The 20,775-nt window shown below is 50.8% G+C and overlaps 3 protein-coding genes across 3 annotated transcripts; 1 reads left to right on the top strand and 2 right to left on the bottom strand.

Moving 5' to 3' along the window:
• Window positions 1-551: 551 nt before the first annotated feature.
• On the top strand, window positions 552-9,332 carry TGME49_308980 (hypothetical protein). Its single transcript, XM_002364126.2, has one exon. The coding sequence runs from the start codon at window positions 1,543-1,545 to the stop codon at window positions 5,134-5,136; it is 3,594 nt and encodes a 1,197-aa protein (XP_002364167.1). The 5' UTR covers window positions 552-1,542; the 3' UTR covers window positions 5,137-9,332.
• Window positions 5,713-9,332, bottom strand: TGME49_308970 (hypothetical protein). The gene has a single exon (XM_002364125.2). It carries the CDS (start codon window positions 7,660-7,662, stop codon window positions 6,634-6,636), a length of 1,029 nt encoding a protein of 342 aa, XP_002364166.1. The 5' UTR covers window positions 7,663-9,332; the 3' UTR covers window positions 5,713-6,633.
• Window positions 9,333-10,244: 912 nt separating this feature from the next.
• On the bottom strand, window positions 10,245-18,680 carry TGME49_308965 (hypothetical protein). Its single transcript, XM_018782552.1, has 2 exons — window positions 17,299-18,680; window positions 10,245-17,046 (listed from the first exon to the last, which is right to left on the bottom strand). The coding sequence occupies exons 1-2, from the start codon at window positions 17,513-17,515 to the stop codon at window positions 11,075-11,077; spliced, it is 6,189 nt and encodes a 2,062-aa protein (XP_018635641.1). The 5' UTR covers window positions 17,516-18,680; the 3' UTR covers window positions 10,245-11,074.
• Between the last annotated feature and the right edge of the window lie 2,095 nt (window positions 18,681-20,775).

The following is a 20,775-nucleotide window of genomic DNA, read 5'->3' as shown; positions in this document are numbered from 1 at the left end:
TCATAAGAAAAACGCGTCAGTATCGAACTACTTGGTCGGCGTCAGCCGTTATCTAACTGGGCACGTCTTGGCCGTCTGTAGCGGAGAAGCTGCGCAAGTAGGCCATAAACAGCAACTGATCGGTCGCTGATCTTCTGTTCAGAAATCGGCAAGTATGTATTCAGATTCGTCTTGTACAATTACCTCTGTTAACTCTACAGACACAAGAACGTCTGCGCAGCAGCAAGTTCCACGTAGAATCTGCTACTCGTCAGATGCTAGGCTGAGATACGCTCGGCCACTGTTTCGCGGTTGATCCTTAAATCGCCGCATGGTGTAAGAAAGGAGTCCCAAAAGCAAGGAGTCCTCCTCGCTTACGGTTGGTCACAAGCTCCCCAAGGCGCTGAAGGACCGCCGACTTCAGCCAAAGAAAACGTGAGACGCCATGGCCGTTAGAAGAGAGCACCTCTCCGTGTGGCGAGCACGGAGAATGGGAAGTTGTCTGGTCAGGCGCCCCCAGCGACTTCGAACTACAGAACTCTTGCATTGAACAGATATAGAAGTCGATGTTGCCTTTGTGAACGCGTGCTCCTCTGGCACGATGTGTAACGAGGGCCCCTCACTCTTGAACGTCCGACCCCTCGGGGGGGGGGACCGTTTGTGTAGCGTCGCTTTACTAAAAAGACGACGTATGTCAGGCATCGTCAGTAACGCATCCACTGCATTAACAATTCCAACATCTCTTTGCTCTAGGAAACAGCGAGGAAGTTTATCCTTTGTCACATCCCGATTCTTTGTTCTAAACAACGATGCGGCTGCGGCATCGTACGCTTATCGCCTTGGTCAGGTTCCAGGAGACGACGACAGCGTCCTTTATATGTCTTGTCTTTAAGGCAAACGAAGCAGTGTGTCGACACTCTAAATTCAAATTTCTGCCTTCTGAACGATTCTTGGCAAGTGAGTTTCTGTGACCTTTTTTTAAGACCACGCATGTTTGCACGATGGAGCGCTTGGCGGTGGGCATGCTTCGCGATCCTGTGACCGCCACCGACGTACACGCATTCACATGCATAGATTTTCCAGGATGTTCTTCGTCGAAACGTTCTCCGTGAAATCCCTTTCTCGGCCGATGGAGGCGCTTCTTTCTTGTCACTATGTGGCATCACTGCTTGCTGTTCGGCCACCGCCATAGGACTCGTTTTTCTGTCCTCTGACAGTCTGCGACAGATCCGCAGGAAGCCGAGGAACTGTCTGTGGCTGTGTCGAGCGAAGAGTTCAAAGGCACGTTCTTCTTTTTTCGGCCCTCTGGAGGTAGACAGCGCTTGTGTGTGGAAAGCGATAGGGTATTTTGGTGGTCACTGCGGGCAAGAGGAAAAGTCGTGTCTCGTCCCCCGCCGTAAACAGCAACCCAGTGGAAGTTCGTTTTGCTGAAACGTGTGACGAGTGTGCCGAGTCTTTCTCATCTGGTTCCCAAGACATTTTTGCGGGTTGTCAACTCTCTGTGCCTCGTTGGAGGGACTTGACCTAGTTTTCGCGGGCTACGTCTCGCAACCACCGGGAAGAATGCCACTCAAAACGTCCACGTTGTCGAAAGTGGCAACAGCCCGGCAACCCGGTTTCCTGTTCAGAAAAGTTTCACCGGGGTTACGTACGTTCACGACGTTCCGTCACGGTCGCCGACTGCAGGAAGGAGACGCCGACTCACAACCTCGCGAACTGTTTCGTATGTTTGAAAATGAAGAGACCAGCGACGCCGCTCGCGAACAGGAAACAGCTGACGCCAGCTGTACATACACACGGTCTCTGGACCGTTTGCGCGAGGAGGACCCATGCAGCGTGACACAGGAAGATCCGGACACTTTGTTTTCGCTTCGAGAGCCTCCCTGTTTCTTTCGAAGACCTGCAAGGTGGCAAGACTACAAGCCAGGCCTTGGTTTAAGAAACGGTCCAGAAGGACTGCGGTTTCCTGTGAACCATTCCAGCAGTGCGGCGTCCACGGGAGGGATTGGCGAGCAGCAACCGGCGGCAAAGGGGGCTTTTGTCGGAGTCTGCGAGAAGCGACAAGCGACTCAAAAGCGTCACGATGCCGCTGCAGCGGCTGCTTTCCTTGTCCGCAGTCTTCTCATGCGTAATTCTCCGAATGGAATATCTTCCTCGACACAGTCCCCGCCACGGTCTTCTTTGTCTCACGGCCTTCCTGCATCTCTCGTAGATTCGTCTTCACTTTCGCTTTCTCCGTTGTGGTCGCGCGGCGTGTCCGCCGATCGTCGCCGTGAGCACGGTGAGCAAGCGAACGAGGACCCTGTGTCCGCTGTTTCTGCCTCTAAGGGGAGCAGAGGAGGCAATCCGAAGACTGTTTTTGGCAGCAACCGTCCTCGCTCGTCCGCGTCGCGAGAGACGCCACTGCATGCGTGTCACGAGCGAGGCGCGCAGAGGCCAGACGAGGACGGTGTCTGTTGGGAAAGGTCGGAAGACGTCTCGACCCCGTCTCCCTCATTTGTGGAAGCGGAAGGGACTGGCGGCAGCCATCTCTGTGAGGACGCCTCGCCATCCACACGCAAGGCGCCTTCTGTCTCTGAGAGGGCAGAGGGCAGAGGAGGAACTACCGAGGTCTCTCTTCCACGTTTCAGGAGCGGAGCATCCAAGGGCCGCAGAACCAGGGGAAATCCTCTCGAGTATCCCTTCCATGACAACACCTTTCCACGTTCGTCTCGCGAGGATCGAGCAAACCGCTTCAGTGGGGACGAGACCTTGGAACAGCGACAGAAAGAGGCTGTCGGAGACGCGACCGTCGAAGAGAGGCATGAGCGGACGGACCGTCGCCCCTCTGGCTTTTCAGCTCGGCCTCAGACCCCTCCGTTTGGTGACCCACTCCCTCCAGATAAGAGGGTGGAGAGAGCTGTTGCTCAGGGCCACCTCCGGCTTCTGAATGTGGCGCTAACAGAGGCCCTTGCGCGAGCTTCGTGTCCCCAAGAGCTGTTCCGCCTGGTGGTCCGTTTCCGAGAGTTTCTGCTCCCCGCCAACGCAGTTACCGCTTTGCATGCACTCGCGAAAATGAAGGAAGAAGGAAGAGGTAACGGCTGGATAGAAATCACCCGAGACAGGAAGGAAGCGCCGGAGAGAAGCCAAGGAATCATCCTTCATCCCTGCGTGAGGATGCTTCTTGGTCACTTGGTAGGAAGCCGGAAGCCGCGAGTGGAACGGGCGTCATCTGAGACGGAGCGTGGGAGAACTCGACACGAAAAAAGTGAATTTACACAGAGCCAGAACGTCGCACAACCGAGGGCTGAGTTCTCTCGGAGCATGAGATTCGGCGACCTGGCGACGCAAGAGGCGTTTGAGAGAACAGACGACGCGCCAGAGAGGGGGGAGACAAATCCGACGCCTAGGCTCTGCAAGCTCTCATCAAGGCATTTGCCAGTCGCTCTGTGGAGTGTTGCGAAACTCTTGAGGCCGGCAAAGAACGGCACTAAGCTCGCTACTCCCAGGGCGAAAGACTCAGGCACTCTGTCAAGGTCGTGTCAGTTTGAAGCGGCAAAGGGCGCCGCTTCAGAGCAGGCAAGAGCAGAGAAATCGATTGGACCTTCTGCACTGCATGCGTCTTCACAAACCGCGAAAAGCTGCAATCAAAATACAGAAAGCAGCAGTGAATCACGGCGAGACAGGGCAAACTTCTATGCACACGAAATGAATGAACAGCAGGATCTTCTGCATATTTTTCTCTGCGATTCACTCGAAGCCGTGGAACAACGAGCCGCCGAACTGACGCCACAAGGGATTAACATGGTTTCCTGGGCTCTTTCTGTTTTCTGTGAAGATAAAGCACTGCGCATGCTACCACGGAATCAGGACTGTCCAATGAATTCCCATTTTCACGCGGCCTTAAGCGCAGTCGGGCAGAGACTTCTTTTCCTGCTTGAGAACCGGGCATCTGCAAGTGACGAGCGATCTTCAGCCACTGGAGCTGTGGGGTTCGAGAGCTCTGCAGAGCCACAGGAAGTCACGGCACAAAAGCTGGCGGAAGATTCTTCTGGCCAAACCAGCGAAAACGAGAAGCGGCGCCTGCTGTCAGTGTATAGAGAGTCGGGCGTGGATAATTCTTCGGGGCCGGCAGGCTCATCGCACCTACTAGCGACGCGAAAATGCTGTAGGACGCTGGCGACGCCTACGTCAGCTGAAGTGAATAGTTCAGAGAAGCTGCCTCACGCTTTCAGGACTCTTAAGACATCCGGTGATCACGGGGGCTTGGAAGGAGAAAAGAGCAGAGAACAGTTCGTCGGGCCTCGTGAAGTGTGTACATACTTGCGGGCATGCAGTAAAGCAGGGATGAACGATTGGCACGTTGTTCTTGCAATTCTTTCGCTTGCATTTCAGTCTTCGGAAGATGCTTATCTTGCCAACGTTCCCGCCACGTCATCTCCACATGGGCGACTTGCGACTCTGTGTGCTTCCCTGCCGTCGACCCAACTCTCTTACTCTCCCGAACTGTCCTTCGCATCCTTGTCGAAGACAGCACTTTCCCCCGTGTGCACTCCGCGGCGATCCTCGTCTTCTTCGTTCGCGTGCGGTTTGAACTTCCTGTCACAGTGTACAACCCAGGATATCCTGTCCATAATCCAAGCTTTACAAACGTTGTTTCGCCCCTTCCAGGCGTTACTTTCTCAGCATCTGTCTCCTGGTGAGCACCACCCCGGCTTTTTGTCATCGGTCACATCGCCAGAGGCACGGTTGATCGTGTTTGCGACCTACGATCTTCCTTTGGCAATAATTCGCCGCGTCGAGCAAGTTTTCCCGCAGCTGAGTTTGGAGACGCGGAACCAGCTGTACGTTTGTCTCGTCCGATTGGCGAACGATCGCTGCACTTGGAAAGCGAGAGCACAACATGTCAAACGACCATGTGACGCTGAGGAGCCCATGGAAGACTACAGAATTGAAACTGAGGTGGAAGCACGTCGAACTGGGCACGGGCACGCCTTCGAAGGAAAACGGGAGTCCCTCCCTAAACCTGCACACGCGTCTTCCCTGTTCAATCGGGATACTGCAGACGTTGTTGTGGTGGCCGTCCGAGAGCTCCTCGGCCGTATGCAACATACGGAAGAGATGACCGTAATACGGGACCCAGCCACTTCTAGAACTGGACTGAGAGGGGTCGCGTAGTAAACGCCCAGGTGCATGTGGCATGCTTGATGTTAATTCATGTAAAGCTGGTAGTGGTCCAGGATGCTCGGTTTCCGTCTTCTGCGGTAGTGTTCATGAGTGTGAAAGACGAATGGTCACCAGGCGTGCGGACAAATGCAGGGCAGGCTCTCAGGAAAGCTCCCTGGTACGGCAGACCGCCCTCCTCCGTTTTTCGAGGCGACCAGCATTCTTGCGTTGAAGCAGCACGATTGAAGGACGCCGTGATAGTCCGTTCCCTGAACACGTTTCGCTTGGAGAGTGAGTGTGGTGTGGTGTTCTTGCGTACGTACAACACAGTAGTGCAATAGGGAACAAGTTCACGGTTCCGAAACGTAGCTTAGCCTGCGTGGCCAGCCGAGTCCCTCATGTGTGGTTGCAGTCATCATGGGGAATTGTGATGGCAACATTTTGATGTTGTCATGGATGGTATGCCACCTGTCCTTATATGGAGCACATTGATTTTTGGCACAGCCTGGAGCCTGTTAAGACAGTAGGGGGTAGACGAAGTGTTAACTGGCTTTGCAATCCTCACCCCAAAGGGATAAAAGCTTTTTCCAGAATGGGAGAAATTGAGAGGTTCTCATGAGTATCATGGGAAGGATTCAAGCATTATTGTCGTGATTAAATCGATTTAATGAACAGACATACCAGATTACCCGTTTCTCTATGTTTAGCTCGGACGCATCTGCTGCTTGCCGAAAAGTATGTATTGTATCACCTATAGCATTCTTTTCGATGTATAGCCTTCGCGCTTGTGGCGCAGGAGAGGAACTAAATAACATTCAATCACCATACAGGTCCCTCCCACACTCTTCAAGCATGGTTTTCGGGGTACTAAAGCATCCCACTGTAAACCATGGCCCCAAGACGACAAAAGTGGACATATGCTGTGACTGCCGCTGGGTCACACAGTGGTCCTTGACACGATGGCAAGGCACAATACACAACTTTACTCTTTTTGTAACATCACAAATAAGCAAAGTTAATTTTTTGTCGGTTACATTGCATGTGAGTCTTCGCTTACTGCTACAGAAGCAGGAACACTTCTGAGCAAGGAACTTGTTGCGGCTACGTCAGCACGATGGTCCCATCAGGAAACTTTCTCTGATTCATTCCAGCAATTCACGCCATGGATCCTGATTGACGTGCGCCGCCAAAGTGGTGGTGGCCCATGTGAGTACAACCAGTAACACATTACCATCGACGAAAAAGGGAGACTAGGCAAAATAAAAATACCACAGTCCCATACCAAGTGCTTCGAAGTTGGCCAGTTTCTCGTTCTCACATTACAACTAACATGATACAATCACATGCGCAGTCTGCACAGCGGACATCTGTAACCAATGTATTAATTGTGAACATTGAGGAGGGACCTCGAATATGTCAACAGTCATTTCTGCGTATCAATGGCAGTCGCAAAGTGTTGGCACATACACGCTTTTTCAAGACAAGGTACTTTCGACTTGCAAAACCGAATCACAATTCACGGTACCTGCGAATGACATAGTCATGTGACTCTTGAAAGGTGCCTGCCAGTTGAGTACTTGGTTTCAGAAAAACATGAACAAATTTGCCATAGCGACTGTACTCTGGGCTTCGAAGTTCCATCGTCGCTACAAAACCTGCTGGGTAGGAGTTGAACAAGGCGAGCTTGTGTATTTGCATAATGGCAGATGATGACGTGTAAACTTTCCCCCAGTTCTCTGCCCAGTGGCACAGCTGTAAGTCTGTTGTTTGCAGTCGGCCATCAAGGAACGTACATGCTCCATCGAAAATCAAGAAACTGCGCAGGAGCAGAGGCTGTTCAGCATTGAAATCCAACTGTGTGCCGTCGTTTATTTTGTCCGAGACGACAACGTCCGGTGAAACGTGACCGGGAATGTAGCCGGTATCCAGTCGTAGCCGACGGGCGATCTCCGGTACGAGCAGGAAATGTACTTTAGTAGGTGAATATCGGGGCCCACCTCGAGCAATGAAGGGGACCACTGCATCGCCGAAGTCATGTGTTGGTGGTTTGTAACGAAATGTAGCCGTCGCCCACGGTATTGGTACGTGACCTCTGATACCGCGAACATGCTGATAATCAACCAAGTCAATGTAGCTGATAACAACCTCCAGAGAGTCTTCAAAGCGGAATTCCGATTGACGTCTCATGAACTTTAGAACTCCCGTAGGTGCTTTGAAGACTTCCTTCGCCACAGTTGTGTGCTTAAGCCACTGCACGTCGAGCCAGTCACATAGTTGACCGCCGATGAAGTCTGGGGAATCTAAAGTTTCGACGATATTCGGGAAAGCGGGATCTACGACGAGATTCGACGGAAGACCTACTAGGCAGCCGCCGTCGCGAACTTTCTTCCACGCCCCTGCAGGTAGCCCTTGCCGAAGGGATATATGACAACCACTCTCCTGTTTCCCTACGAGTCCACTCACCGGGCCTGCCGCACCGTTGAAAAGTACCAACAGTACGCCTGCGGTCGCGAGATCAACCAAGTGCCTCAGAATCATCTTCACTGGGTAGCAATGTTCGGCCACATGCACACCTGCTGGAAAAACGACTGTCAATGAAAAAAAGTGTCGCAATGAAGTGACAACTTTTCCCTGATATTTCGCTCTTTGGCGAGTGTGGAGAAGAGATCAACGGTTTTGTCAAAGAATCGCAACACACGATCTAACACATGAAGTGTGAATAATTAGACATCAGCATTCTCTAGGTGAAGCCCCGTTTCGCAGCCCTGCTGACTGCGGACGGTCAACGGATGCGTGACCGCAATTTCTCAAGCCGGTGCATGCTAGACCTGTTATTTTCCTTTGCACACGCCCTATCAGTTTTTGCACGTAAGGGCCAATACACCCAACTCATCGAAGCACTACCAATTCGTTCGACCGTTCGTACCGATTGACCTCTTCCACGTGGACGAGTCAACCGTCATCCGCTGTAACGAACGGAATTCATCCACGAAGCACAGAAAAAAAACATTCGGTCCTGAGTCTGATGTTTGTACGAACAGCCCTGCATTGCTGAAATGCCTGCGACGGCGTGTTGCCGCGTCGAAGGAAGCAGCACAATGCACCTGAACCCTCGACTGTGAGGGAAACCGAAATAATCGCCGACGAACCTAGGGTAAAGGTTATCTTCCTTCTGATGATACACCACGGGGCGGTTTTTACTGAAAAGAAACTAACGAGCCGCCTCACCACGGCTCTTGCGACTCGATAGCGTGTTAGTAAAAATTTGTACTTCGAAGGCCGTAAACGGAGACGCGCAGTGGAATCCTGGCACGCGCAGAGACGGGGGTCTTAGCTCAGAAACGGGTGGTCGTCAAGTCTGCAAAACTTACCGTGTGGACGAAGGGTGAGTTCGCTAAGAAAAGATAATGCATTCAAGAAAGCAGTCTCCGGGTTCACAAGTGGACAGTCGAATTGGTGAATGGCAATTCTAATCCAGAGATATGTGCCCATGTAACACGTCTCGTGTACGTCATGCACTTGTCAAGCGACAAAATTCGACGAGACACGAGAAATCGGCGTCGCTCAAAACTGCAATTTTTGCAGCGGTGACAGTCGCATCCTGTTTACGGCGAATTGGCTCCCGGCGGTGGGTCACCCACTCGTCGATCTCTTCAGAGGAAACTTTTTCTTGCAGGAACCGAACCAAGACTCGTCGCGTCGTGGACTAGCGGAGCACAAAGTCTCGCGCTCTGTTGAGGGAGCCGTTTCAGTGATATGAGAGACGCTAGATTGAGCTCGTGGGGGATGCAGACACCGTCCACATTAGGAGCATCACTTCTGGGACTTTGTGTAGTTATTGACTTCGTGAACGAATTACGGAGGGCAAAGTACTGTTTGTTCCATCAAAAGAAACGCCGACCGGAAAAAAGCTCTTGGACCAGGATGGTGTGTACCGGCCGCAAGATCACTTCAATCACATTGTGCTCTTGATTGCATCGGCCCAAACCCCGGATTGCATGAGTCAGTGAAGCGTTTACACTTCGGCGCCATGATGAAGCATTATGCCTCGTCTTTCTGGCTGTCGATTTGGTGGCACAACGACAATGCTGTGGATTCGTCGGTACCGTGCTGCCATCATTGACTTTCAGTCAGTGGTCGTGAACCCATTAGTCTCGAAGATATTTTTGTGGGCAAGGTAACAACTGTGGCTCCCCTTAATAGGTGCAAATCTTCGAGTAGCAACGCTACTGCTCACAGGTTGAGTGGACCACAAGATGCACGTAGGCTCTTTAGTGTGCACTAGTTATTCTGCGGAACAAAAAAGTAAAACGAAGTCAGGCAGCGCAGGGCAGGAGGGGGGGACAGTACATGTGCACTGTTGGAAGGGGCTAAATCAAAAGTGGATGCGGTTTCTGGACGCAGTATTTCACGGGGGATAGGCTCGCAAGCATGCAATTTGTAAAACGCACCTTTGTTGACGCGGGTAGGAGAAGCAGTATCAGCAAAAGCATCACTCAAGGAGAAGTCGAGCGTCTTACTCCTCCTTCGCACAAAACGCGAAAGAACCTCGGAGAGTGTTGCACCACCAGAAACGAACTCCGATGACCAAGTGATGTAGACGCCACAACTGTCGCTATCTCGTCGATACTAATGGCTGCTGATGGGGTAGACAGCACCTGAAGAAAGCACATAGCTCGAACTCTTGTAAGCCAGGAACCTAGAAATGGTGTTATTTTGTCCGGCGAGCAAATTATTTGATTGTCATACTGTCACTGGTGAGGCGTTCCTAAACCGCGGTGTGTTTTTCAAAGCCGCGATCCTCCAGAGCTCTGGGTGTTCCGCAACTCTACGGAAATGTGAATGGTTAACTGCGTGACCAGAAATATACGCATCTGCCCGAAATATAATTAGAAACCCATATTTGCTGTCAAGTTGAGAAATATCAATAGATGTGAATGTGTCAATGCATGTTCGCCTGTGTGCAGGCGGGTTTTCCTTATAAATAGCTGGCACGGATATACTACACTCTGTCCCGCGTTCGAGTGTCTCTTCCTGCACAAGAAAAGAGCATGCGGCCACAGGCGCCAGATGCCAGCAGATCCCTTTCCCCGACACTCGAGGCGTGAGGAACGCAACCCTTCGGTAGCCTGCTGTTTATTTAAACGCATATTCTGTTGAAATCCTGTCCTTTGCTCTGATGGTTTACGCTTTACATGTCATGTGCAAACATGACGAAACGAGATGGACCCAAACAGGTATCACACCATAGGCGTTCGTCAATCTTGTTGAAAGTATTGCCGCATTAAGAGGGAAAAATTCAAAGGAGCTTTTGCCTAGATATATATATGAGTAAATGTATCAACTACTCTGCGTTCCGAATTTGCACAGATGCATATACCCAATTTTTTATTAATACATTTGGAAGTACGTATGCACATACATACCTACCTACTTACACGCGCTATGCATGTCTGTGTAGAGAATGCCACAGGACGTTGTATTTCTGGTAGAGCATCTTACGCACCAGCCTACATTCACCCAGGGACCTTCATGGATGGGTCTCTTGAACAAATCCGTTAGGCAAGATTCTTTCGAATTGGATAGTGGTAGAGAAAGCCACGAAAAAAGTCAGCACACGTCTCACTATGCTTCCAAGGACAAGCTGGTTGATTTATTCCCTCTCTTTCACACCCGTGACAAAACTCTATATGAGACCCATTTGTATGAACTGGGCAGAACAACGGAATGAAGGTTTTCGAGGCCAACGCTGTTGTTCACGAAAAATGCCATTCCCACGCGCAAGAACTGAGCACGCTGGAGGAAAAAAATTGCTGTTCAGCGTGTATAAGATACGAAAAAATGTTCCGTCATTCATTGAAATTTATATGTTGGCGCAATTCTCTGTGATGTTTTACCGGAGCATCCACTATCTTCCCTAAATAAACTCTTTGCCTCAGTATGTCTCATCTCATTCTGTGTCTTTAATGACCTTCGCACTAACGAAACAAATGACGGCAATGAAAATAAGGGCAACAAGCGTCCCAGCAAGCGTCCAGAATGTTATCTGTCCACAACGCTGCTTCCGCTCCTCGCTCATTTCTTGCCAAGTTACCGCACAGCAGCACCTGCATCTAGCACTTAGTTTATCAAAAACTCCAGCCATACAGGTTTCTACTTTCCAGCGAATTTTATCATCTTGCAAAAGATGTCCCATCTGCTCTCGTACGCTCCTCCTTGTTGCCGCGATACGCTCTTCCCAGGAGTCCGATACGACGAGAGTACAATCTTTACCTTCTGGGCATCTCACTTTTTCGTTTGGTCTATCCTGCTCCACCACGCCGTCTCCACAAAAGACGCTGTCTTTCACCTCTTGAATTCGATTGCTTTTTCCGGGGGAAAAATCCCTGGCTCCGTCAGATGGTTGAACTACTAACTCCACACCGCGAGACGGGAACAGCCATGTGAAAAAACGAGAGTTACCGGCCATTCCTGTGGAATCTGGTATATCGCTTGCAAGGGATGCATGTGCATATTCAGCACTACAACCATCATGGTCCGTTTTAGTCCCGGGAATGTAGCGCTGCTCGTGAAACAAGGACGGATGTTTCGTCGATTCTGAAGGTGAGGTTCTGACTGCAGGCGCCGCACAGAAGCTGGAGACGGGTGCAGAAGAAGGATTCGACTTAACCTTAGCATTGACTCCAGGACAAACATTTGTGTAGGGGAGAAACGGTGGCAGATGAACCTCCCCATCTGTGTCGTAATGAAGACTCACATGTTGAAGGTCTGCCGCGTCTCTCCCATCATTATCCTGTCTACACGCTCGTGCTGACGATATCGGTGTTTCAGCGAAAGCCACGACAGGTACCCGTTGTGGTGTTCGAAGTTTCGCGTCATCATCTGGGCTCACGCTCGCTTCAGAATAATCGTCTTCCTGATCCGCTACGCACACGCCTACCAGCTCGGAGGAGAATTGCCTCTTGCTGGAGTATTCATGGAGGCCACGAAAGGAAACTTCTGCCCCGTGTTTCGTTTCCACTAATCTCTCGTTGAGCAGACAAGCGTCTCGTGTTGTTCGGCGTTCTTTACCTCGTACCCCAAACGGTTTGCTGTAGCATTCATCAGGCGGTCCATGATTATTGAAAAGCTTTCCCTCGCGATGTAAGGTGGCCTGTCGTGATGTGACCGGAGATTCACCGTTGACCTCGCTTCTATTGGTCTCAGCGACATTCCGGAGGAGATGCAAACCAAAACTTTTTCTTCGCATTTGTTGTGCTTTTGTTTTGGAGCTCCATGGTATAGTTCCCCTATTTGAATTACAAATAAATCGGTGCGGCCCATTTCGACGCCCACTTCGGTCCAGAAAATATGAATCTCTCAGTATGGTTTCAGGCCCATGCGTCCCCATTGAGGTCTTCCCTCTCGGAGGAATACCGTGTGAAATGTTATATACAACTGGATTTGTCTCACTTCTGTGTGTCGAAGTGGGCGGTTCCCCATACGGGCAAGGCCGTATTGCGTCGGAAGACATTTCGGATGAAGTGGCTACTTTTTCTGTTTTGATGGTGGATGTCGGTCGGTGTGTATGGTAAAGAACGCCGTGAAGCGGTAAAGTTTCGTTTTTTGCATAGGAATGCGGGGAGTATCGTGAAACTCCAAAAGTGACTCCATGGTCAGGAAGCCGTTGCGCCTGCTCAGTCTGCATTCGTTGCATTTTGCAACTTCCCTTTTGTTGTAAATTCGCTTCCTTGACCGCCTGAAGGGAAGCGTCAGAACCCTGATTACTCAGCAACGCCCGTACTCGATCAGTACTGAAGCGTTTTTGCATGTGAACGGGTGAGCTGCTAGTCAGCTCACAAGGTATACCAGTTCCCTTACTTTCCATTGTAACGTGCCGCTCAAGTTTGCCAAGGCACCTGCACTCGGCAAAAGACTTCGGAGGATCTCTACGACACCTCACAGCACCGTGTTGTGTTTCTTCTCCGTCTCTTCTGGTTCCCTGCACATTAGTTTTTCTCCCTTCTGCAACACATAAATCTGGTTCCGCTGTCGTCAACGTTTTCAGGTGGACGATCGGAGCTATCCCATGTGGTGTGCCATCGCATCCACCACGGACATTACACTTATGAATGTTGCTGTGAGGCGTGTTCTCCAGTGGCTTTTCCGTCTTGTTCACTCGGCAGTTTGTCACTGGACAGCTTTGCGAATTAACTTCCGGTCTTACATTTTCGCAGTGCCTGGACCCTGTTCCTTTTAATTCCAATGAAACAGCTAAACCTTTCAGAGGAATTCCTTGTTCCGTTTTCCCACATGATGGTCGTCCGGATGCCTCTCTTATATGAATACAGGCCGTCGGAACCGGAGTCTTGGTGCCGTTGAAAGCTGAGGATTTCGTCTCGTTGCCGTTCGTTCCCCTGAACTCCTGCATGAATGTCTCTGGTTCCGGTTTGCCCTCCGAGTCTCGCCCCCAAAATATATCACAAGAATCGGCCCTTTCTGGTGTGGAGTGTGTCTGTGCTGGAATTCTTGGTACGTGTGGAGCAGTGTCGCTACGCGCGACACAGCCAATGCGTCTTGCTCCGACGCCGATGCCTTTGTCAGGCGTTCTGTGTACTTTAGTTTTTCTTTTAATGACCATGTCGTCCGGCGTGTCCCAGAGCCCACGAGGTCGAGCTCCACAAGCAACGTCCGAAGACGCCCCTCGTACACTGGAAATGCGAAACGCACTGGAGGTTGACGCCTTCGTGCTTGTTGTGGCCGAAGAGGAAGCTCGCGAATACTCGGAAATCATACCTTCAGTGAAAACACTAGAAGGGTCGTCCACCTTCCTACCATCTCCTCTTGCAGAGCCCACTGCCTTGCTGGACAGCCGAAAGGTCGAAGAGAAAAAAGGCGACAAAAGCGGTGAGGGCAAGGGCAGCGGTGAGAAAGGCCATCCGGATGGCCCTGATAATTCTTTCAAGCAGAGAGCGGACGAGAGCGCTGGTTGACGGGGTACAGGACACTGGGAAACCTGTGCAAGACGCTGCGCCTCTGGATTGTGTGACATCCTTGTTGCAAGCTTATCAGATTTATCCTCGCATCCAACATCAGCAATTCCTTCTCGGGTATGTTCCCTTGAAAATTTAGAAATCAGGGAATCAGAAGTCTTGTCGACGTGCGCTGATTTCGAGTCCAGCGAGCCTTCGGCTAACCCTCTATTACATCTAAACGTCGTCAACATTCTTCCGTAACATTGAGCCCTTTCACTACTTTCCTGTCTCTTCTCCATCCCTTTTCCCTCACCTTCGTACGGACCTGTTACTGTGGTGCTATTGCGTCCCTCGTTCAACTCAGAAGCTCGTACGATTTCTTCTCTCGTGAGAGCTGTCGCCCTCTGTCCCGTTTCATTCCGAGGAAGGTGAGTGTTCGCCTCTTTGCATATTTCTCCATTAGATGCAGTGTCGATTCCCTTTATAACCCCGTCTACTCCCGTTTCGTCTCCCTCCGTCTCCCCGTCTTTTCCGGTTCGTGATAGTCCGTATCCATCTGCTCTGCGCTGCACCGTCACGGGAGCATCATCAGGCGCAGAAACACCTTGGCGTTTATCGCAGGCAACGACAGCATCTCCGTCGCCTCCTTCATCGATTTGTTTTTCAGACGGTGGGATATCCCTAGTAGTCTCTGTTGCACGGGATGCCTCGCTACGTCTTTCCTCTCTCGTCTCTCGTCCAGTCCTCTGCTCAGCGGATTCACCTCCACCCCTCGCTTCACCTCCGTCTTTCAAGCCCATGGATTGATGTTCTTCCAAAAGAAGACGGGGGTTACTAGCGGTACAACAGGAATCTGCCTTCCCGAATCCTTTCGCTGTAGCTTCGGAGATGTAGGCTCCCTCAATGGTCCGCTTACAAGAAGCACGCGAAAGCAACTCGGGTGAGGCCTTTGAAATCCGTTTGTCAGGACGAGCACGCAGACGCCGTGAAATAGTGGATGAATCCTCGTGACCGACCACGTGGTTCTCTGGCTCTCCGTCCTTTAGAAAAGGCGCCTCTTGGCGAATGAGTTGGCATGCCTCTTTCATCGATTCGAGCGCTTCACGTGATTCTACAGCTACTTCCCGGAGCCCGGACTGTCCCCGTTCAATGAAACTCCGTGTGGGGCGGTCGCACGACTGGTCAGGTTCTCCTACAACTGCAACGTTACTGATGCTCATAGGTCGTTCAGCTGAGTCTGCTGCGCTCTCCTCTCTCTGCAAAGTAGCCGCTATGGATGACGGGTAAGTATCCTTCTCCCGCGTTCCACAGTATTGAGGGGCCATTCCTTGCGAAGTTGGAGAAGGTTGTGACGCTGGCGACTGAAGGCGACGGCTCGGATGACATGACGCGTTTACCGAGGAACCCGTAACCTTCCCTGTTTCGTAAGCTCGTTCGTTCCCGTACGTTCGACAGTCGAGGTGGCAAGCCGATGTGTCACCTTGGACCCTGGATTTTCTTGCTCTACTCCTTTCCGCTTCGTAGAAGGCGTTAGGACGCCACTTGTGGCTTGTCGCACGGCATTCATTTTCTGGTCGCAAGTGACTGGCGCTGCCAGAAGCTGTTTCCAGCGTCTTCAGCAGGGCCAGACAGACACTTGGTGTGCGGCGCTCTGAGGAGATTTGCTGCTGGCGCCTGAGTTCTGCTTGAAATGGCGTGAGAAAGTACTCGATGGGCACCGCGTCTTGTCGATAGTTGAGCTCCGTTTCGCAGCTCCTTGAATAGGGATAAGAACCAGTTTTCTTAGAAGACAGTCGCGCCCTTCCCCCAGATAGCCAGTACGAGTAGAACGCATCTTTTTGCTCATGTGGGTTCTTGTATCCGTGCACTGCTGGTGAAAGTGAGGAAGACATCGACCGGTGAGGCATCTCCATCTCGGCGTGGCTGCAAAACGAAGTAGCCGCTGTACCGCCGTTGCTCGGTGACGAACTACGAGCCGATTTTATCGCCGCGTATGCTTTCCTGACAGTTGACATGGAGGAAGCACCTGAGGCTTCGGAGGAAACGGAGCAACTTGACGTCGCAGAAGAAGCAGACCGAGGAAGGTGGCAAGACGAACGCCCCCTGCGAATACTTCGTGTCCAGGCAGGGACCTGTTGATTCGCCTCCGACATTGCCCGGCGTTGTGACAAACGTGTCAGTCGATTTACGCCACCGCTGCAACCGTTGCATGTCCTGCTTTGTCGGGACTCGACAGAAACCGTTGTCCCCTCGCCGGAATCAGCTGAATTAGCACTGCCCTCTGTGCGGTTCTCAGGGTTGTCAAGAGGTCGAAGCATGCATTCATCGTCGTTTTCTTTCAAACATGACGGCCAAAGTCTGTCCACCAAGACAGATGAAGATGAAGTCTTCGGCACTTTTTGTTCCAGCGAGACAACATTGACGCATTCTGCAAAAGAAAACCCCCCCACGAGGCGGTTCTGGTTAAACCCGCAACGCTTTGTTTCCCCTTCGGTGGGCGAGAACTCTATTTCAGAAACTTTCGAATGTCTTTCGTCCTGTCGCAAAGCAGGCCCGCTAAAACGTACTCCCGAATGGTGGTTGTGACTCTGTGATGGGGAGAAACATTCGTGTTCGCTTCTCTGGTCGACAAATGAAAGCGCGTTTGCTTGTACTGTGTTTCTGTCATCTACCGCAGTGACGTTGTCCCTTTCACGACCTTCGAAATTTCCCCACTTTTCCTGATCCTTTCTCACAACAGTTGCGTCTGAAATTAGGGCGGGTGCATAATCTGTTTGAGATCTTAATGTGTATGTATTTAGCGGTGGACATGACAGCGCCCAAACTGGAGTATAGCATGAAGGCATTAGGCTGCATTTGTTTACTGCACCGGAATTGTCAACCCGTGCTGCGACTCTCCCAGGCATGTTGTGCGGCGGTAGGTTCTGCATGTCGCCTGTGGGTGGTGTGTCTCCTTTGGCGACTCCATCTGCTGGATGAGAGCACACATTAACGGCCTCCAACCCTATAGCACCACGGTTTTTGCAAAATTGATCCACGTTAATTGTGAAAGGTTTCTTAGGAGACAAAGGTGAGGAAACGGATACGGTAATTCCTGTGTCGTCGCCCTTCCGCTCGTTTCCCCCAACAGCAAAAATAATGCTTTCGACTCCTTTCCATTCTTCGTAAGAATGTCGAAACGACGAGGAGTCGTGTTCTACCTTTTTTGTGGCAGGCGTACTTTGTCGGTTCATGTTTGTCGAAGGAGCGAGACCACTTCGCATAGGTAGATTTTCAAAGAGGTGTCCGTGTAGAGCTGGTTCCGCAGTAACGGGAAATGAGGCAGTCGCTTCTGGAAAATGTTCAGTGGAGTGCCCCAAAACTGTTGAAGATGGTGAAGTTGCTATCACAGGGGCAAGGGTGCAACACTTGTGTCGAAGGAAAGCTCCTTGTTCCATCAGAGATGAAGGCGAGATATGCGAGGAAAAAGTCGGAGAAGTTGAACGTGCAGGATGATATTCCCGATCCTGAGGCCTGGTAACAAAAACCGGTGTTGGGCTCACGGACAATTGATCAACATTGTGAGGGGTTCTACTTGACAACACAACTGAGTTTGGTGTTCCTTTCTCACTCCCGTGTAGTGGAGAAGGAGCCTCCTTATGAATGTCGCCTTCTTTCGGTTCCCCGGTCCTGCCTGGCAAGTGAGTTCACTGGTACGAAGGTACGTATGGAAGAGGAGCCATTGTCACGGGCACAGCCTTCTGTTTTCCTTTCCATCTGCAAATACCAGGAGATGCTCAAGGAACCAGGTCCGCGCCCCAAGCGTTGCCTCAACTCAAAAACAGCAACCGAGAGAAGCAGAACGGGTCTTCCCATGCCTGTTGGTTTTTCAAAAGATGTGTACGTAGAAATTCACGTCAACAAGAACGCATGTGTATGCGTACAGGGAGAGGGTAGGGGTACAAGAAATCGGTCTATCAACTCCCTCCAGGCACTGGCGGATTTACCACAGATTTGTAATTTCAGAATCAAAACAATAACTTTAAAACTGCGGTACGAGGAGGAGCCGCATACCAGAAACCGAAAGACACTCCAGCAAAGGGTTGTGATGTCACGCCAAACGAGAATCAGACCGCACCTAAAGTTACTTTTCGGCTATATGAATTGTTCAAGGTTTTCGCATTCGTAAGGCAAATGGTAGAAATAATAAACCTGTTCGGCAAAAACACCGCACTAGAGGCAGGCATATTGTTTAGCGTCTTACCACTACGTGTTCCACACCCTCCCCCCCTTCTCTTTCTTAGGACGGACACACGACAGAAAAAGTAGAATGGCTAGTTCGGTCTAGACCAAACAAGTTCGTCTGTACGTGACAACCAGCTAAGCCGGTCTCAGTTGGAATTACTCATGTGCAGAAGAAAGGAAAGCACGCAGGCGGTGACGTGAAGAAAGGCCTCTTCCAAGCATCCACTTCAGAAACGGTCTACATTTGTGCATTACCGTGATGAAGAACCCGACTCATCAGCTTCTCGGCAGTTAATCACCGTACAGGTCGGAAAGCATGGTGGGGTTAACTTTCGAAAAAATGCTAGGCTAAGGCAATGGTAACAAGTGAGGGTACTGGAAATACCCTGACGGAAGAACAACACACTCAGAATCCCCCAAATCCCAAGACGAAGAGACAGCTTTGAGGGAAAAGCAAAATTTAGTGGTAGTGACCTTTCCTACCCGGCCAGCGTCCTACAAAACAAAGAACAGTTGTCCTGCAAGACCCACCAGGTCTAAAAACAGTCACAGACCAGATAACGCGTGAGGGTACTGGAAATACCCTGACGGAAGAACAACACACTCAGAATCCCCAAAATCCCAAGACGAAGAGACAGCTTTGAGGGAAAAGCAAAATTTAGTGGTAGTGACCTTTCCTACCCGGCCAGCGTCCTACAAAACAAAGAACAGTTGTCCTGCAAGACCCACCAGGTCTAAAAAAGAGCCACACACCTGCGCACCACCGCTTCTCGTCTCTGTGCATGTAGTGCTACGCTCGCACGTTTTGCACCAAGAAGATCACGAATCCCAGCACGCAGTGGCAGACGTTCACCCGGAAACTCCTTTACAGGAGGGTTCGTGTATAGACGCTCCCACTAGGATAAAGAGGGTAGTGGAGCTTGTTGCCAAATAAAGCATCACTCGTGCCTAACGTAAGTTGAACGAGCATCATACGCTAGGCACACTTAGTTGCTTGTCACACTCCGTTTTCCTGAGTAACTGGCATAATTCCTCGTCGTCCACTGCAGACTCCATGTAACAGTCGAGGAGGCGACTTTGCTTTCAGGTATGTCCAAATATGCGCCGTGTTACGCAGCGTATCGGGATACCTCATTGCCATCAACCAAATGAGCGAAGCAAACTGATCGATATCACCATATCCAAATGGTACCTGCCTGTATCCAAGCTTAGGTTTATCGTCTGTAGCATAGGACCGAATGTGTAGTCATCGGGGGAACAGTAATGAGTCGAGCGCCAGGGGGGTTATGCCGTCGCAATTTGGCGAAAATTTGCAAAACATCAGCGCTTCCATCGAGACATGCAGCGGCTGGGTTGCTGGATACCGATCGTTTTCAAAAACGACAAAGGGCACTTAATCGCGTTTTTTCCATCCCAGCTCCCGGTACCGCTACTCCACTTTGTTCACATAGCGTGGCTGTTATACAGCGAACTGTCAGAATGTCATATTACAGACGTCATGACATCATATTCCCGAAAGGCAAATGCGTGGCATTTTTCCTCCGTGGAAGAATTAAACCTATACTATTTGGCACCCGGAAGCTCTGGGAATTTATGGGCATCCCTCACCTGTGTCTCCAGTGGCACAGGACTCCATCGCACATCTTACTTCACTGTTGATCAAGCCTATACTGACGCTACATTGTTTTCGTCTAGGTAAATGCAGATCACACACCTGAGACAAATGAGGAAGGATGGTAAAACTTAAACTACACCACGGGGCTCCGACTGGATGCGTTGTCGAAACTGACAGTTGTTATTCGTGTGTCAAGTGCAATGCATAAGCAGGGTTCTACTTCGAAGAGGTTGTTGAAGACGCGATGTGATCAGGCGGGCTGATAATCACACGAAGGGAATGAGGACGTAGCCCTTGGAAGGCATTGCTTAAGGACAAGTGGCGTAGTTTTGGCCTGCACTGTAACGACTAAGAACCAACAGCAAACGAGACGTCGCCTCTGTTGTCCGCGTGCCTTCCGAAGTCTGGTTTCCATCAGTTTACCCACCTCTTTCGGGAGTCGTTGCCCTTCTTTTGCAGCGAACAAAACAGTGCAACAAGCCATGCAGACATCTGCACTGCTGTTCGTTCTACACGGGTATAATTTCAGATACAGCTGAGTAATGCCCACAAATAGGACCGAGAACCAGTGACCAAAATTTTCCGATGTGTCGCTGCGGGGAGCTAGACTGTCTGGATAATTCAGTGATCTGACTGTAGAGAGAGACAGTCGGGCGGGAATAAGACTCTGTCACGGTTGTGTGGAACCGTTTCTCAGGCAGTTCAATTACCATGTTCGTTCGATTGAACTTTGTGAGACGATCAACCTTAAAGGTAACAGTACTGGAAAAGAGCTTCTGAAGGGGAAGCAGTGTAGGGCACGAAGGAAATTATAATAAAAGAGGGATGCTGTGCTCCGGGTGCCATTACTTCCTCCCG

The sequence above is a fragment of the Toxoplasma gondii genome, chromosome XI, assembly GCF_000006565.2.
Source record: "Toxoplasma gondii ME49 chromosome XI, whole genome shotgun sequence".
NCBI classification, from domain to species: Eukaryota; Apicomplexa; class Conoidasida; order Eucoccidiorida; family Sarcocystidae; genus Toxoplasma; species Toxoplasma gondii.
The sequence above is the reverse complement of the archived record's forward strand: the minus strand, read 5'-3'. Positions and strand labels throughout refer to the sequence as shown.

What these genes read in the sequence shown, in the direction of transcription:
- TGME49_308980 (XM_002364126.2), top strand. Translation starts at nt 1,543, where the DNA reads ATGCCACTCAAAACGTCCACGTTGTCGAAAGTGGCAACAGCCCGGCAA.
- TGME49_308970 (XM_002364125.2), bottom strand. Translation starts at nt 7,662, where the DNA reads ATGATTCTGAGGCACTTGGTTGATCTCGCGACCGCAGGCGTACTGTTG.
- TGME49_308965 (XM_018782552.1), bottom strand. Translation starts at nt 17,515, where the DNA reads ATGGAACAAGGAGCTTTCCTTCGACACAAGTGTTGCACCCTTGCCCCT. An exon ending in GACAAACATGAACCGACAAA is followed by an intron (nt 17,047 to 17,298) that starts GTACGCCTGCCA and finishes CTCATCCAGCAG; the next exon opens with ATGGAGTCGCCAAAGGAGAC.